We start from the raw sequence: 18379 nt of genomic DNA on the forward strand, positions 1-18379 counted from the left end.
CCTGATCTGAAACCAAACCTGGAGTCTCAGTGTGGCCCTCTTGAAAGTTGGCTGGTTGGGAGGAAATACACTGTGAATAAAGAAAGTAGTAACTAGTCCAAATTGTCATAAATCAACCCTGCTAGATTCTTCTAGATAGTAGGTTTCAAAGGGAAAATAGGAGATTGCAGGTCATATTAGAGTCTTCTCAAGGTATCTCTATGAACTGACAGTAAAAGGAGCAAACTAAATCTGGACAAATGCAAGGCATTCAAATGAATCTGGCAGTGAACTGGGCTTTTATCAGATATCATAGGCAAGGGTGGAAGGGCTACTCTCTTTGTGCTCCAAGTTTTTTTTTTTTTTTCTGAAGGAAGATCACTTTAGCAAGGTGTAGTCTGCTGCAGGCTTCTCTTGGGTCCAACTAACACCACCTGTCAATGCATAGGGATGCCCACCAGGTCACAGCTAACGTCCCATAGCCGCCTTGCGATCGTCTCATTTTGACCCTGGGCAGAGATCCTGGCCAAAGAGCAGTCACTGGAAGAGAAAGAAAGTGGCTTAAAGTACATGGTTCAAAATGGAGTCTGTTCTCTGCCTGGTATAAGGAATTTGACAGAAAAACAACCCAGGGATGACATGTCTCCTCAGCAATCCATTGGGCCAGTGTTTGTCCTAATTCTTCATTCTTCAATCTTTACCCCAGAGACATGTAATTACCATTTACATCTTACTGAACTACTTCTTATCAGAATGTTTAGTCTAATATATAATGCATACTATTTATTCTTTATAGTCCCTTTTGTATGTATATGTCTATCTGTAATATCAGCACCTGCCCAACACCTGTGTACGTCCTAGTGTTCTAATAAACATCTGAAGCCCATTCTACAATGTCATGTAGCTGAGAGCCTACTATACACATTGGTCACAGATGCTTGAAGTATTAAAATAATTCTCATTATTTTTGGACTACCTGCAGTTATATGTGCTTTTAAACTTGAATAACAAGTAAAGCCAGGTTCATAAACAACAAAAGTAGGAAAAAATAGCAGAAAAGAAATGGTAGCAACAAGGTATAAGGTGTTTCATGTATTGTCTTCATTGCTCTAATCCTAATTATTTTAGGTTCCCATTAAATGGGTAGGGGAAGGGAGACCTCAACTCTACACAAAACAGAATATTTTTTTCAAGGATAATCCTTTTATTTATTCTTGTATTTTCTGCATGCAGTACACAGTAGCAACTGGGAATTTATTAGAAATACCAATTCTCAGGAATACCAATTCTTATCAATCATGTCTTTAGATGTTTCTTTCTTTTTTTAAATTTTTTCTTTTTTTTTCTTTTTTCATAGATGTTTCTTAAACTATGTGAACTTGCACTTAAATAATAAGTTTTACAAGTACAGTACTTTTAAGGCAACTCATTGGCACAACTTGCCATTTCTAAGTGAAAAGACCATCACTGAAAGCCAAAAGATTCTGTATAACTTTCTGGAAATCACATGTCCTCTGTTAGCCTCTATAGCCTCCACTACACTATGCCGTAAGGTTACGGTGAAGAGCAAATGATAGATACAGTGGACGTGAAATTGTCTTGTAAATTATAAGGTTCTTAAATATAAAATTTATTCCAATACGACAGTAAAAGCTACTTAAATGTAGTTATGATATATCAGCACAGTGCTGTTATTTTCAATGGGATTTTTGAAAGTTGGTAGAAGATCAATTTCAAAACTTACTACAAAGCCAAAGAAATCAAGACAGTGTGGCAATGGTATAAGATGAATGGAACAGAATTAAAAGTGCCTAAGTAAAATCTTACACCTATGAGTTGGTTGGTTTTTTTTTTTTTTTATGTTTTTCTTTCACTAATGTGTATTTTGAGTTATTTCTTGAATGATCCACAAAGGTCTTAACAGTCCATGGAAATACATTAAAGACATATATCTGACATACCCCTGACACCAAATTGCTTTAATATATCTTAAAATCCACTGAAATAGATTCTCTAAAATGTAGCATATACAATAAGCTCCAATGACTCATATCTTCTCAGGCCATTTATACAATAATTTGGTGAATTTTTAAGAGTGTCAAGCCCAACTTTTGGTACTTTATGGGTTGTTTTTTTTTTAAAGATTTATTTATTTATACAAGAACTGGGGTACAGGCCAGAGGTGTAGGAGGGTGAAAGGATCCACCAGAGACAGAGCGGGGAACAGAACAGGTAGACTAAATGAAACACACTGCTGAGGGGAGCAGCGGGCGAGACAGGAGAGGTCTGCTGCACCATGTGGGTTTCCCCCTGGCCAGCTGGGAACCGAACCCATGCTGCAGAGGCTGCAGAAAGCCTCATAGTGTGGTGTTCAACCCACTGCACCACCGGGGAGGCCTGAGTTGATTTTTAAATAAATCTTCTGTTATGGACTCTTATGGACTGTATCATATCCCTCCAAATCCACATGTGGAATCCCTAATTCCAAAGTGTATTTGGAGATATGGCCTTTAAGTTTAAAAGTCATAAGGTAGGTTCCTAATCCAATAGAACTAATGCCCTTATAAGACAAGGGGACACGAGGAAGGTACAACTACAGAGGAAAAGCCAAGTTAGGCTGCAGTAAGAAGGAAGCCCTGTCCAAGCCTGAGGAAAGGCCTAACTAGAAATCAATCCTACTGGCACCTTCATCCAAACTTCCAGTCCCCAGAACTGTGAGAAAATAAATTTCTATTGCTCAAGCCACCAGCCTAGAGCAGCCCAAGGCAGACTAATACAGCTAGAAAGACAAATTGATGGAAAAAAAAAATAATCTCTTCAACTAATGGTGCTGGATCAATTGTATCCACATGCAAAAGAATGAAATTGAACCTCTATCTTATACCACATACGAAAACTAACTCAAAGTGGATCACAGACCTAAATGTAATGCTAAACCTATTAGAAGAAAACATAGTAGTAAATCTTCATGACATTCAATTAAGCAATGGTTTTCTTAGCTATCACACCAAAAGCAAAAGTGATCAAGAAAAGGTAGGTTAAATTACACCTCATAAAAATTAAAAATGTTTGTACTCCAAAGGGCACTATGAAGAAAGGGAAAACAAACCACAGAATTCAAGAAAATATATACAAATCATTATCTGATAAGGGACTTGTATCTAAGTTATACAACGAACTGATACAACTATACAATAAAAAAAACAATAATCCAATTTAAAATGGGCAAAGCATTTGAATAGATGTTTCTCAACAGAGATATACAATAGGCAATGAACACACAAAAAGGAGGCTTAACATCATTTGTAGGAAAATGCAGGTGAAAATCACATTGAGATACTACTTCATGCTCACTATGTTGGCTAAAATCAAAAGGCCAGACAATAGAGCAAAGATGTTAGAGCAAAGATGTGGAAATAATGGAACTCTCAACATGTTCCTAATGGTGATGCAAAATGGTGCAGCCACTTTGGAAAACAACCTGGTAGTTCTTGAAAAGTTAAAAAGAGTTCACATATGACTCATATTCGAGTAAAATTCCACTTCTAGGTATACACCCAAGAGAAATATCCACACAAAAATTTGTACATCAGGGGCCTCCTTGGTGGCGCAAGGGGTTGAGACACAACCTATGAAGCTATCCGCAGCCACTGCTGCACAAGTTCGATCCCTGGCCAGCCAGGGAGGAACACACATGGCAGCAGACCTCTCCTGTCTTGCCCACTGCTCCCCTCAGCAGTGTATTTCAGTCAGTCTGCCTTTTCTGTTCCCCACTCTGCCTCTGGTGAGTCCTCTCACCCCCTGCATCTCTGGCCTGTACCCCAGCTCTTGTATGCATAAATAAATAAATCTTTTAAAAAAAAAAATAAGAATCCAGAGCACTGGAAAGGCTCTGACACTGACTTTCTTTAAATCACTAAGTCAAAACCAAAATAAAGGTTATTTTTTTTTTCTTAAAATCTCTAGGGAAGAAGAATCTAGTTACTCTCAGAGAATCATTTCAGTGTACAGAAGTATACACTGCACTATATTCTTAGACTTCATACCCATAATCTGACTTTCTTTAAATTAGTCAGTCAAAGCTAAGATAAAGGGTTATTTCTTTTCTTAAAATCTCTAGGGAAGAAAAATCTATTCACTATTGGATAATCATTTCAGCATACAAAACTATACACTGCACTATAGTCTTAGACTTCAGACCCACAATCCCAATCATCTCTATATAATTCTATTTACCTGTCTTGTAGATAACACCCTCAACATTTACAGAGCTTGTTTATTATGTAGTGGACAACTGTACTCTTCGACTGAACATTCATGTCACATTCTTTTGGCAATAGCAACCTGATATTTTTATGCAAAATTACCTCCACTTGTATATATTTGAAGAGCCCATTAATTAAGAGCTTGTCCTCCCCTAGTCAAAAGAGTAAGGACATAGAATGAATTGAGCTCTAACATCTTTTCTCTATTGTCTGTCCTTTTGATTTTAGCCAACATAGTGAGCATGAAGTAGTATCTCAATGTGATTTTCACCTGCATTTTCCTACAAATAATGTTAAGCATCCTTTTTGTGTGTTCATTGCCTATTGTGTATCTCTGTTGAGGGGGTAATAAGAATTCAGTGCTTCTTCATTAGAGTGGAGAACGAGCAACAAAACAAAGACTAAAGATAGCTGGTGTTCACTCACTCCATCAGCAGTGCCCTGGCCAGCTCACTGGCCACTCTGCTTGGTTCTTCAATCTTTCCTTTGGACCTAGGAACATCTTTATATTTTAATTAATTCCCTTCTTGCTTAAGTTATCCAGAGTCTATTTCCACTGCTTTGGAAACTTTGGAATCAAAGGACCCTACCTTGCTCACATTTTTCATGTCTACTGTCACAGCCAGTGTTACCATCAATCTCTTAGTTACTTTGGCTTGAACCAGGTAACCAAATCCTCTCCCTTCACCCCACTCAATTAGTCCAAGTAGCAAAAGTTCTGCCTCTTCAGGGCCGCTCTCATTTCACCATTCTTTTGGTTGCAATTGTCATTACACTAAATTAGGAACTCATTATTTTTCACTTGGGTTACTTATTCATTTGTTAAACAAGGTCAACAGACCAGATTTTTGTCTCTCTTCACTGAAACACCTTCTCTACTCCTCTCTGTGTCTGGGATTATAGGCCTTTCTTGATCTGACTGTCTCATCTTTTTTTTCCATCTTAATTTATTTACAGTCCTTCTCTAAAGCTTCAAGTTATCTCCACAAAATCTTGAAGGTGGTGGTAAAAACATGTTAAGAATTTTATCACATGTGTTGTCTGTGGCTTGCTTCAAAATAATATGGGAGGACAGGTACTGGGAGAGACCCCGCGCAGTGAGCAGAAGGGCCTTGACCTGAGTCCCTAAGGCATGTGAAAACACATGTGTCTCGGAGGAAAACCTCTGAGTGACAGGACCTGGTGTTGAGTGCCCGGAATGTGACCTGCGTACCTCTACGTCTCCACAGTCTTAGAATAACAAAAATAATGAGCGAACTTCCCAAGCTCTAACTAGGGGGCGATAAGATTATGTGCGTGAGAGCTAACCACCTGGTACCCTACTGTCTGAAGTAGATAGATAATAGTAAGAAAGTACACTAATCATTCATATAGGTTGTCATTATATGGTATGCTTTGATGTTACACCTGCTGCACTTAAAGTAGTATATAATGAGCACCAAGACAATAAAGATTTACTGCATGCTGGACATGACGGTCCCCCATGTCTAATTTCCCTCACCGTCGCGTCCCAGGTCCAGGACTCACTAGAAGTCCATAGACAGGAATATGGAAAGGGGTAGTGGACAGGGATGAGGCAGGATTTGCCATGAGTTAACAGTGGTTGAAATGGGACTATGAGTACACAGGGATTCAACATGCTATTTTGTCTGCTCCTGTGTATATTCAAAATTCTCTACAATAAAAAAAAAATCTTTGAAGTCTTTACTTAATTCAAGAAGGGAGACCACTGATATGATTTCAGTTCTGAAGGCAATAGAGAAATGCAATTGAAATTCTTTTTAATATAAAAAGCTAGGAGTCCAAAAAGGAGCAGAGAAAAGTGGGCTGACACAACAAAAGACGAATAATCAACCAAAATGCATAATCCCCAGTGTAAAAGATGGCATGAAGACAATCAAACTTGGGAATTATCACCAAAAAAAAAAAAAAAAAAAGGTGAGTCAAATCCCCCTATTAAGAGGTAAAAATCCTAGAGTCAAAGACAATATACCTTCTAAGAAGAGTATGATAGTATGATAGGCCAGACAAATCCAAATGATTTCCTTTGGGCAGTAATATCTCATCTTCAACAGCAGAGATACTCATACCTGAAATGACGCCCACTCAGGCCCTCCAGGCCTTCCGATATGGCACAGTGTAGGGTGGTCTGGGCTCCTTGCTGAGGGGTCTTGATGAAGAAGGAGAAAAGCCGCCACATCCATCTTATGAGAGTTGAGTGCCGAATCAGTTCCGTGTGGACGGTGCCAGGGTGCACGGAATACGTTGTGACACCAGAGCCTGCCATACAGCAATGGGAAGACAGGACGTGACCCAAGTGGACTCCCTCACACCCTTCCCACAGTGGAAGCTTAAGCGTTCCTCACAGTAATATAAACCTCCATATCTGATGCCAGCTCAGAGGTAGTTAACTCTCTGCAGCAGAGCAAGGATTCCACCCTCAGCTGCGGTGGAGAACATTCCCCTTTTAAAGCTACCTTTCGGGCCTCCCCGGTGGCGCAGCGGTTGAGCGCTGGGTTGCGAAGCTGCCCGCAGCCTTTGCAGCGCCGGTTCGATTCCCAGCTGCTCCCCGGCCACCATAGGAGGGTCCCACATGGCGCGCAGACCTCTCCTGCCGCCCAGTGCTCCCCTCAGCAGTGTACTTCGGTCCTTCTGCCTGCTCTGCTCCCCGCTCTGGCTCTGGAGAATCCTCGCACCCTCCCGCGCTTCTGACTGTACCCAATGCTTGTATAAATAAATAAATAAATCTTTAAAAATAAATAAATAAAGCTACCTTTCATCGACTTCATGAATCTCCTGCCTCTTCTGGTTTTTCTAACTCTTTTGGCTGCTTTATTTCGGTTTCCTGGACCAGTTCATCATCTCCTACCCAAACGTTAAAAGTTGGAATTCTCATGGCTCACTAAAACTCCCTCCATATAACTTTATGGCATCCCCATTTTTATCTGGGGCCCAAGCTGTTCCTTAGAATTCTTGCTGACTACGAAAGCCAGTATAATGTGAGGATTGACGACACAGATGTACATAGTGAGGCTGCCCAATTTCAAATCCTGGCTCTAGCATTCTTTAGTTTTGTAACCATGGGCAAACTCCTGATATTGCGACTCAGTTTCCTCATCTGTAAAATGGGGATAATCATCATACCTGCACTCACAGTCTTGTTCTAAGGTTAAATGAATTTGCATACATAAAAGAGCTTAGAATATCATCTGGAACAGGCTAAGTGGCCTCCACCTACCTCACCAGTGTTATTTCAGGTCCCCAATCTTCACTAGAAAATTCCCGGACAGAAGTATTTCCAATTTTTCTTTTATTTTATAAAGATAATGTGATACATACTGTCCACCATTTACTCTCTTTTGTAAAGTGTTGCTGCTAAATGAATTTGGTGTCAAGTTTATGAAAAAATTGAATTTTCAGGCCTAGATTGTATATTTCACAATTGCAGATAAAGTAGTGTGGACCAATATTATTTTCAATTTGACATCTACTCTAGAGGACCTATAGTAATGCAGATTCATAGGTCCAAAGATGAATTCATGCTGTGAAACCCAAATCTGGTTCTTGAAGTGTTCCCTACACTCACAGCCACAGCAGCACATGAGAGCAGTTCTTTAGAATTCCTCACCATACCATGCACGTGTGGTCAACAGCACCCTGGTTTTCACATTCTGAATACGCCTGAGGAGTGTCCACTACCCTTCGTCTCCACCACCCCAGTCCAAGCTAGTCTCATTTCTCACCTTGATTACAGAAATCAAATCACCTGCTGCATCCATCCCCACTTTATTTATTTTCTTAAAGACTTATTTATTTATGCATACAAGAACTGGGGCTGGGATACAGGCCAGAGGTGCCGGGGGTGAGGGCTTCACCAGAGACAGAGTGGGAACAGAAAGGCAGATTGACTGAAATGCATTGCTGAGGGGAGCAGCGGGTGAGCCAAGAGAGGTCTGCTGCGCCATGCGGGCCACCCCCTGGCTGGCCGGGGAACAAGCTCATGCCTCAGTGGTTTTCCAGTGCTCTTAGAATAAACAAGAAATCCTTACTGTGGCCTCTACCTACCTCACCAGTCTCAGCTCAGATCTCTATTCCTCTTGCCTTGCACAACCTTCTAACCATGAAGGCCTTCTAACCATGAAGGCCTTCTCAGTTTCTCAGATTGAGCCCAGACTCCTCCTCTACCTAGAATGTTCCACAGCCCCCTCAGCTGTCTCAGCTACCCACACCTATAACCCATTTCTTTTTTTTTTTAAGATTTATTTTTATTTATTTATGCATACAAGAACTGGGGTGTAGGCCAAAGGTGTGGTGGGGGGAGGACTCACCAGAGACAGAGTAGGGAGCAGAACAGGTGAATCTATTGAAATAACACTGCTGAGGGGAGCAGCGGGTGAGTCAGGAGAGGTCTGCTTAGCCATGTGGGTTAGCTCCCTGGCTGGGGATTGAACTCACGTTGCAATGGCTGCTGATAGCTTGACAGTGCTGAGACTTAAACCCTGGCACTACCAGGGAGGCCCCTCATTTAATTTCTAATCACCCTTCAATAAAGGCTCAGTTTGCAATTCTCTTCCTCAGGGCCTGATGCCTGAGAGGGATAAAGTGCCCCCATTATAAGTCCTTATAGTTCCACTTTATAGCATTTATTACAATTATAATTAATCTCTGTATTTCCACATTATTTGAACTTTTTTTTTTAAGATTTTATTTATTTATTTTTACAAGCACTGGGTACAGTCAGAAGCGCGGGAGGGTGAGATAATTCACCAGAGCCAGAATGGGGAGCAGAACAGGCAGAAGGACTGAAGTACACTGCTGAGGGGAGCAGCGGGTGTGGCAGGAGAGGTCTGCGCGCCCTGTGGGACCCTCGCCGGTGGCCGGGGATCAAACCAGCGCTGCAGGGGCTGCGGGCAGCTTCGCAGCCCAGCAGTCAACCGCTGTGCCACCAGGGGAGGCCCATTATTTGAACTTTTTAAATGGAAATATTCAAGTATCACTAGACTGATGTTATATGTCGCAGTTGAGTAAATACTTGTTAAATTGTCTCTTTCCTGGGCCTACCCTGGTGGCACAGGCAATTGAGCGTAGTGCTGTGGAGCTGTCCGCAGTCTCTGCAGCACCAGTTCGATCCTGGCCAGGTGGCGAGGATTCCACATGGCAAGCAGACCTCTCCTGTCTTGCCCGCTGCTCCCCTCAGCAGTGTATTTCGGTCATCTGCCTACTCTGTTCCCTGCTCTGTCTCTGGTGTATCCTCTCACCCTCCCGCACCTCAGGTCTATACCCCAATTCTTGTATAAATTAATTAATTAATTAAAAAATTGTCTCTTTCCCCCATCGATGTGAATCAAAGCGAATAAGGGACTGTCCCTGTCTTATGCACCACTGCATCCCCAAGCCCCTAACCCAGTGCGTAGAATGACAGGGGTGCCGAACACATACCTGCTCAGTGGCTGAATGAATGGCTTTTCTCTCATGCCCAAGTTGCTTTCATTGCATCACAGCTCTTTTCCACCTAACCCTCACCTCTACCAGGCCACCTCACCAGAGCGTCTTCTGCTTTTATCTAGTCCTCACAGCCGGGCCCATCTCTCCCTCTCCAGGCCACACAACCTCTCTGCCCAACCCTCTGGGCAGTTTTCACATCCAGTTACCCTCACGCATTGTGACTGGATAAAGGTTGCCATGCTCCGTGCACAGATGGGGCATATGAGCTAAGCTGACCGCCAGTTTCCTTCCTTCCTGTCTCACAACTGTCCCCATGGTTTGATTATCCTGTTCAAACAAGGAGGATCCTATGTCTAATTTCTTTTTTTTTTTTTTTATAGAGGCATGTTTTATTTATTTATTTATTTGTTTGTTTGTTTTGTTTATACATGCACTGGGTACAGTCAGAAGCGCGGGAGGGTGAGAGAATTCACCAGAGCCAGAGCGGGGAGCAGAGCAGGCAGAAGGACCGAAGTACACTGCTGAGGGGAGCAGCGGGCGGCAGGAGAGGTCTGCGCGCCATGTGGGACCCTCCTCCGGTGGCCGGGGAGCAGCCGGGGATTGAACCGGTGCCGCTGAGGCTGCGGGCAGCTTCGCAACCCAGCGCTCAACCGCTGCGCCACCGGGGAGGCCCACCTATGTCTAATTTCTTGAGCCTGAATTCTGCCTGCTTCAACTCCTAAATAACTCGCATCCACTCCCTATTTCCTTTCTCTTTATTGGAAATTCAGAGCAAGTGCTAAAGACATCTATTCGTGACTGTAGACTCCCCTCCCCAAGCATACATTTCCCTTTTATTTGACCCCTTGCTTCTAGGGAGATCTTGTGCCATATTCCCAGCACCTCTTTTACTCTAATGGTTGTATCCAGTACCAGTGTGGTTCCCTTAAGAACCCTGACTTGAACTCCTTAAGAACTCCTTAAGAACCCTGACTTGCTCATGAGGCCTGAATTAATTATGACAATAACCTGTGAAGTAGTACCATTTTACATATGAGGATATCTTGGAAAAGTAAAGTCAAGCCTTAATACTCAAAGTCAGAATTTCCCAGTCCCCTGTCAGTTACTTCCAATTCTCAGTTGTAGGTTGTTTATTAAAACTGCCAGGTCTAAAACTGGATAGGAATAAGATCCTATCCAGAGGATGGGTTTCAGAAAATAGTTTCTATTACTCTTAAGTTTTAACTATTCCCCATGGTGACTCATTCTGATAAGCCTACCTTTTAGCCTTCGGGCCAATTCCTGGGTAAAGAGGATATTGGCCAACTTGCTGTGACAGTAGGCCAGGCCTGAGCTGTAGAACTTCTCACCATGCAGGTTATGGAAGTGTATCCTTCCCATGTGGTGTGCTAAGGAAGACAGATTCACTACCCTGGATGGGGCTGATTCTTTCAGTTTGTCTAGCAGCAGATGGGTCAGGAGGAAGTGACCTATGAGAAAAATTAGAATTAACGAATTCAGCATGGGGTGAGGAGAGTCGTGGTGAATAGGACATGACTATAGAAGGCAGAGAACTCGAGAAGAAGGCTTTCTGCCTCAGCTTTTTATTATCAACTATAGACCAAACTCAATAAGGACACTAGAATCAGCAAAAGATATGAGACATTCTTCTATGAAGAAGAAAGCAACATAGCCCCCAACACAATTAGTACATTCAGAAATGCCCCTAGGTAAATGGAATCTGCTTTTTTTTTTTCAAAGATTTATTTATCTATTTATGCATAGAACTGAGGTGTAGACCAGAGGTGTTAGGGGGGTGAGAGGATTCCCCAGAGACAGAGCAGAACAGGCAACTCTACTGAAATACACTGCTGAGGGGAGCAGCGGGCGAGACAGGAGAGATCTGCTGCGCCATGTGGGTTAGCTCCCTGGCTGGGGATAGAACTCAGGTCACAGCGGTGGTAGCTTGACTTGCTGAGACTTAACTCCTATACCACCAGGGAGGCCTCAGGTAAATGGAATCTGAGCCTAATGTTCATCCCTCTGCTTTCCAGCAAGATCATGCTATTTATTATTCACTTATTATCCTTTATGGCACAGAGATCTAATTATGCCACAAAGGAGGCTCAATCCATCCATTAATCTGTTGAGGTGGATGCTACTTTAATGATGAGCAATTTCTTACCCAAGTGGTTGACTCCTATGTGCATTTCAAAACCATCTGCTGTCTTGGAATAGGGACACATCATCACTCCTGCATTGTTGATCAGAATGTGGAGATGCTTTTCCTCTGCAAGGAGACAGAGTGTGAAAGTAGCCAGCCACAGTTGTTATACCTTAGAAATCTGCCTTACACTCAGGCTTTGAAAATGCCTGATGCAGGACTTCTATCTTTTTTCCATTTTCCCTCATATTCATTCTGCATTGCTTTTCACTGTAAGACTTTTGTTGACTCCTACATGCTTTTATTATGGGGCAAAAATCCCTCTTATACTACTACCAAATGGCCTTTGCAGTCTTTCAAACTCATGAGCGCCTTACTCATTACTTTTGGAAAGCGTTCCATCGCCTCTCCCAGCAAAAATTCTTCCCAAACTGAGTGGGAAGATTCCAAAGCAAGAGAAAAAAGGGTATTCTGAATGCAAGCCAACCACTGCCAAGATACTGGTTTTGCTTCTTTGTTGCACCTGTCAACTTTTTCTCATGTGGTTTGTAATTTCTGACTGTAGGTTATTGCTAATAGAAATTATTTTCCTTGGGAGGCCTAGATCCCTGGATTATGAGGAGATATGCCTACATACTGCTCTTGGATTTGCTTTTGATGCAATACTATAGCATTTTATGTTAATTTCTTAGTTCAAAATTCTTGCTCTATATGATGGTAGGAATCAGATCCCATATCAAAGCCAGCTTAAAGTTCTAACTTCCTGCAGATGACTTTATCTGTCCATGCCCCGAGATAAGTTTCTTTGTCATGTCCCTCAGCTGGTAGCCTGAGTTTTTTTCTTCAAACCCCTGTGCCATGGAGCAGAGAACTCCCTCTAAATCCCAATGTTACATGAAGCCTAGTTACAGCTCCCAGCCCTCAAGTGCCTGATGTTCATCACTATTCCTGTGTGGGTGTTTAGACTTCAGACCTTAACACCTATAATGAGTTCTGATACTCCTGTGACATCCCTGGGTTTAGTTCTCACATACTGCTATGACTTTTCCAGTTGACTCTATTTTTGCCTCCAGAGGATTTCCCTTTGTTACTAGTGAGTTCAGCAATCAATCCAAAATTGTTGGTTACATTTTATCATGAATTTCTATATATCAGAAAGGGAGAGGAATCTTTTCCTTTGAGCTAGTTTGCCATGTTGATCACAAGATCCACAACAATGTGGTTCTATACTTTCCTGCTAAGAATTTTTTTTTTTAAAGATGCATTGTGTTTATTTATGCATACAAGAGCTGGGGTATAGGCCAGAGGTGCAGGGGGTGGTGAGAGGATTCACCAGAGACACTGTGGGGAGCAGAACAGGAAGATGGACTGAAATACACTGTTGTGGGGAGCAGCGGGCAAGACAGGAGAGGTCTGCTGTACCATGTGGGTTAGCTCCCTGGCCGGGGATCGAACTCATGGTGCAGTGGCTGCTGAGAGTTTCATAGTGCTAAGTCTTAATCACATAGCGCTAAGTCTTAACCCTTTGCACCACCAGGGAGGCCCACTTACCTGCTAAGAATTCTTTAGCAAAGGCTCGAATAGATTTAGTATCTGCCAAGTCCAGTTTCCGCACCAACACTTGTTTGTTCCCTGTCATAATCTGGATCTCTTTGGCCACCAATTCCCCCTTTTGTACATCCCGGCAAGCTAAATATACACGGGCTCCTGTCAACCAAGATATAAGAGACAATCATCAGCTCTGTTTTTTTATATTTTTTAATTTATTTCTGCATAGAAGAATGGGGGTGTAGGCCAGAGGTATGGAGGATGAGAGGATCACCAGAGACAGAGTGGGCAGCAGAACAGGTGGATTTACTGAAATACACTGCTGAGGGGAGCAGTAGGCGAGATGGGAGAGGTCTGCAATGTCATATGTGGGTTAGCTTGCTGGCTAGGAATCAAACTCAGGTTGTGGCGGTGATAGTGAAGAGACTTAATCCCTAGGCCATCAGGGAGGCCCCAGCTCTATTTCTGAGTGGGCATTATAGACCTAACACTGATTTTGAATACTATTTTTTTTAAAGATTTATTTATTTATGCATATAACAACTGGAGTACAAGCCCAGAGGTGCAGGGAGGTGAGAGTATTCACCAGAGACAGAGTGGGCAGCAGAACAGGTGGATTGACTGAAATACACTGCTGAAGGGAACAGCAGGTGAGACAGGAGAGGTCTGCTGTGCCATGTGGGTTAGCTCCTGGCCAGTGATTGAACTCATGCTACAGTAGCTGCCAATAGCTTCATCGTGCTGAGACTCAATCCCCTGTGCCACCAGAGAGGCCCTATTTTTTGTTTTTTAAAAGGAACCTTTATTCCTACCTTACAACAGAGGTATCTGATGCAGATATTAGAAAAGGAAAATAAATCAATAGTATTAAGTGTCTGTTACATGTAGAACATTGTACACATGACTAGCAAATTAATGGGACACTTGTAATAGTCCAGAATTCCAAGACAGGAAGAAACTTATGAAAATGGTTGTCAATGTGAGGGATAAAATGGCAGTAGCAAGGAGAATTAACAGCAGATGAACGTGCCTCTTTTAGCCAGCTCTTTGGCTGTCTCCTTGCCAATGCCTGTGTTTGCTCCAGTGATTACAGCTACCTTCCCAGGAAGTTGGACGGTTGATGTACACACCCCACTGTACAGCATTTTCCTGCAAACAGAGGAGAGAGCTTATCAGTTCTTCATTCTCTTTATCTCAACCTAGGATTTCTGCAACTACCCATGTCTTTATATCCCAAAGGCTGAGATTTGCTTTCTTTCCTTCTGCTGTACTTTTATAGGTTTAAAGAAGGTAGGGGCAAAGAAAATAAGTTTTCTGCTTTTGCTCAATGACAACTTTTAGAGCTGCCTCCTGCAGTACAAAAACTAGATAAATATTTGATTAGCCAGAAACCTGGCTACAGTTTGACCTCTCCACAGGAGACTTCTTCCACAGGCTTATGAAATCACAAGACTCAGCCTAGCAGAACCAATCTACTTACGTCAATCTGTCCACAACTGACACATTGTGGCCTTGATAAACAGATAATTCAGCATGAAATATTAAAATTATGAAAGTTTGTCAATCTGGGACAAAATAAACAGAACCCCCCCCAATCAAAAATAAAATAAAAATATAAATGAGTACAAGGGGAACTGGGATTCAAGTCTTTCTTTAACCCATTAGACACTATGCTATTCAGTTTTCCCAAGGATTGAATGCACAAACAAGGATTAGCATGTTTCCGATTGCTCTTTTTCCTTTTCAGCAAATCTTTTTTCTTTTTAAAGATTTATTCATTCACACAAGAGCTGGGTACAGGCCAGAGATATGGGGGGTGAGAGGATTCACCAGAGACAGAGTGGGGAACAGAACAGGCAGATTGATCAAAGTGCACTGCTGAGGGGAGCAGCGGGCAAGACAGGAGAGGTCTGCTGTGCCATGTGGGTTGCTCCCTGGCTGGCCAGGGATTGAACTCGTGCTGCAGAGGCTGCAGATTGCTTCATAGGGCAGTGCTTAACCCCTTGCACCACCAGGGAGGTCACTCTTTTCGGCAAATCTTGAGACTCAAGTTATGAGAATTTATTGACTAGGAGGTGCACTTTTAATGTACTTTATTGTGTAGAAGAACTTTATTGTGTAGAAGAATTGGGTTATAAGCCAGAGGTGTGTGGCGGGGAGGGAGTGGGTGAAAGGATTCACCAGAGATACAGCAGAGTGCAGAACAGGTGGATTTATTGAAGTGCACTGCTAAGGGAAGCATTGGGTGAGACAGGAGAGGTCTGTTGCACCATATGTGGGTTAGCTCTCTGGCAGGGTATCAAACTCAGGCCATGGCAGTGATAGTGCTGAGACTTAAACCCTAAGCCACCATGGAGGCCCAGAAGATGCACTTTTAAAGAGCATTTCATATAGGCGAAACACTACGTGATTTGCACATCAAAGACATCTTTACAGACACATCACCCAAAGCAGTGATAGTGAAGGCAAAGATAAAAACAGCTGGGACTGCATCAAATTAAAGAGCTTCTGCACAGCAAAAGAGACAATAACAAAAACAAAGAGAAACCCCACCAACTGGGAGAACATTTTTGCACCCAACACTAATGATAAAGGACTGATCACAAAAATCTGCAAAGAGCTGATGAGACTCAACAACAACAAAGAAAATTATCCAGTCAAAAAATGGGCAGAAGAGCTAAAAAGAAACTTCTCTGAAGAGGAAATGCAAATGGCCAACAGGCATATGAAAAAATGTTCAACATCACTTGTCATCAGGGAAATGCAAATCAAAACTACCATGAGATACCATCTTACACCAGTGAGAATGGCACATATTAAAAAAACTAGCAACAACAAATGTTGGCGAGGGTGTGGAGAAAAAGGAACTCTTCTACACTGTTGGTGGGAGTGCAAACTGGTCCAACCACTGTGGAGAGCTGTGTGGAGATTTCTGGACCTACTAAACATAGAGCTTCCATATGATCCAGCAATTCCACTCCTAGGTATTTACCCAAAGGACACAGAAACATCAATTCCAAAGAACACCTGCACCCCTATGTTTATAGCAGCACTGTTTACAATAGCTAAGCTTTGGAAACAACCCAAATGCCCAAAAATAGATGACTGGATCAAGAAGATGTGGTACATATATACCATGGAATATTACTCAGCATTCAAAAAAGATAAACACATGCAATTTGCAGCAACATGGATGGCTCTGGAAGGGATCATGCTCAGCGAAATAAGCCAGAAAGAAAAAGAAAAATACCGGATGGTCTCACTCATAGCAGGAATCTAGAAAACTTAAATAAGGGACCAGGAAAATGAATAACTATAAGAAAGTGAAAATCAAAATCAACAAAAAAACTATGAACCAGAGACACTTTTAGGGGGGCGGGGGCGGGAGGGGAGGGATTGGGGTCAGAATGGGGGGGGCTGCAATTGTATGGGGAATATAAAAATAAAATTTATTATTAAAAAAAATAAAGAGCATTTCAGCCTTTTTTCATTTAATTTGGAATTACATACACACTCCTTACCACTAAAGCTATCTGCTTAAATGCAAATAGGCTAGTGAGGAAACAAATACCTCTTGGTGCCTACCAACTGGTACCTTCCTCCCCAGGGACGAAGCTTCTGCTCACCTTGAGCTCCAGGAGTATCCTATCAGGGTGTCTACTGAGTTCTTTCTTCTTCTTAACCAGTAGGAATGGGAGACAATCAACTATGAAAGTTCAGCTCTTGCTTCCATAAACTACCTAGATAGCCCTTGGAGTATAATCAAACAAAACTCGCAGAGGTATGAGCACTATTTTCAGTTCAGGTTCAACTTTTCATCGAGATTCTATGTCGATGAGTAGATGCTCTGATGGAAAAGGACAAAAAAAGCAGCCTTTTCATCTGAGCATGGTCACCCACGTGTGCCTCGCCTTAGAAGCACTAGTTCAGAGAGGAGAGAAAATACTATTGGAAGAGGCCCACGAGAGGCAGGAGGGGAAGGAGCGGCTCTTCTGTCTCTCAGCCACCGTCACCGCTGGTGACTTGCTCAGAACCAATCACCCGGCGGCCGGCTGTGCAGCGCGGGGCCGACCTGCGGGGCGTTCAGCCAGCCGATGTTTGAAACGTCACCCGGTCCTTAGATCATAGTCCTCATACTCACCGGTTTACTCCCTCCCTGAGGTCAGGTTTAACCCAAAGGTTAAATTCACAGGTTTAACCCAAAGGTTAAATTCACACTTTCCAGAGAAAGCGTGAATTTAACAGCACAAGGGAGCAAGCAAGGGAGCTTCCTGAGTCACGATCCCCATCGAGAGGCATTTTCAGAAAGCAAAAAGTTGAATCGCCCCACAGTGTTTAAAAGGCTGGAAGCAAGAAGCTAGATAGAGCAGGTTCAAGGTGCGGGGGTTAAGAAGAAACAGTCTTGAGGAACACACCACATTTTAGGGCGCCTACCCTGAAAACCCCTAAAGCTGTAAAAGTCAAGTGTTTCAGGTAGCCTTGCATTCGGGGTTCTCTGGAGGCAACGGCTGCTTAAACAAAAACAAGGGCCAGGAGAAATAAGGCAAGGCACCCCGGACTGCAGCCCTTTGCTACCGCCTGGGAGCCCCTGCTTTGCATGCAGGGCTGTTGGACCTCCTCACGCCAACCCAACTCCCGACACCCCCTATTAGCAGCCCCCCGCCCCCATCCACCCAAGGAATTATCCTTTTTCTTAAGAGCTTCGGCAAAGATTAATGTTGCCCCGCACAGACCTGATTTTGGGTGCAGCGATGTACAGGAGCAAGGGAAGGAGGAGGAGCAGAAAAAGGACCCCGATCATCTTGCTGGGCAGCGGCTGCAGCAATGCAGCCGCGGGGGGAGGAGCGGATCCCAACGATGCTCTCCCGCCTCGGCTCTACCCAGACACGCCCTGATTCAAAGTACAGCCGGCCGGGAGCGGAGCCTTCTGGGAAATGTAGTCCACAGCGTAGCGCGGCCTGCAGGGCGGTGAGCGCGGTTCCAAACTCAGAGTTGAGAC

The 18379-nt window shown here is 43.1% G+C and overlaps 1 protein-coding gene across 1 annotated transcript; it reads right to left on the bottom strand.

The window, feature by feature from the left end:
* Nucleotides 1-353: 353 nt before the first annotated feature.
* Nucleotides 354-18181, bottom strand: RDH11 (retinol dehydrogenase 11; the record flags this gene model as incomplete). The annotated part of the gene is made up of 7 exons (XM_084241325.1): nt 354-519; nt 6335-6524; nt 10949-11158; nt 11854-11958; nt 13384-13539; nt 14411-14529; nt 18114-18181. 7 exons carry the CDS (start codon nt 18179-18181, stop codon nt 417-419), a joined length of 951 nt encoding a protein of 316 aa, XP_084097451.1. The 3' UTR covers nt 354-416.
* Between the last annotated feature and the right edge of the window lie 198 nt (nt 18182-18379).

The sequence above is a fragment of the Talpa europaea genome, assembly GCF_964194135.1.
Source record: "Talpa europaea genome assembly, chromosome: 8".
NCBI classification, from domain to species: Eukaryota; Metazoa; Chordata; class Mammalia; order Eulipotyphla; family Talpidae; genus Talpa; species Talpa europaea.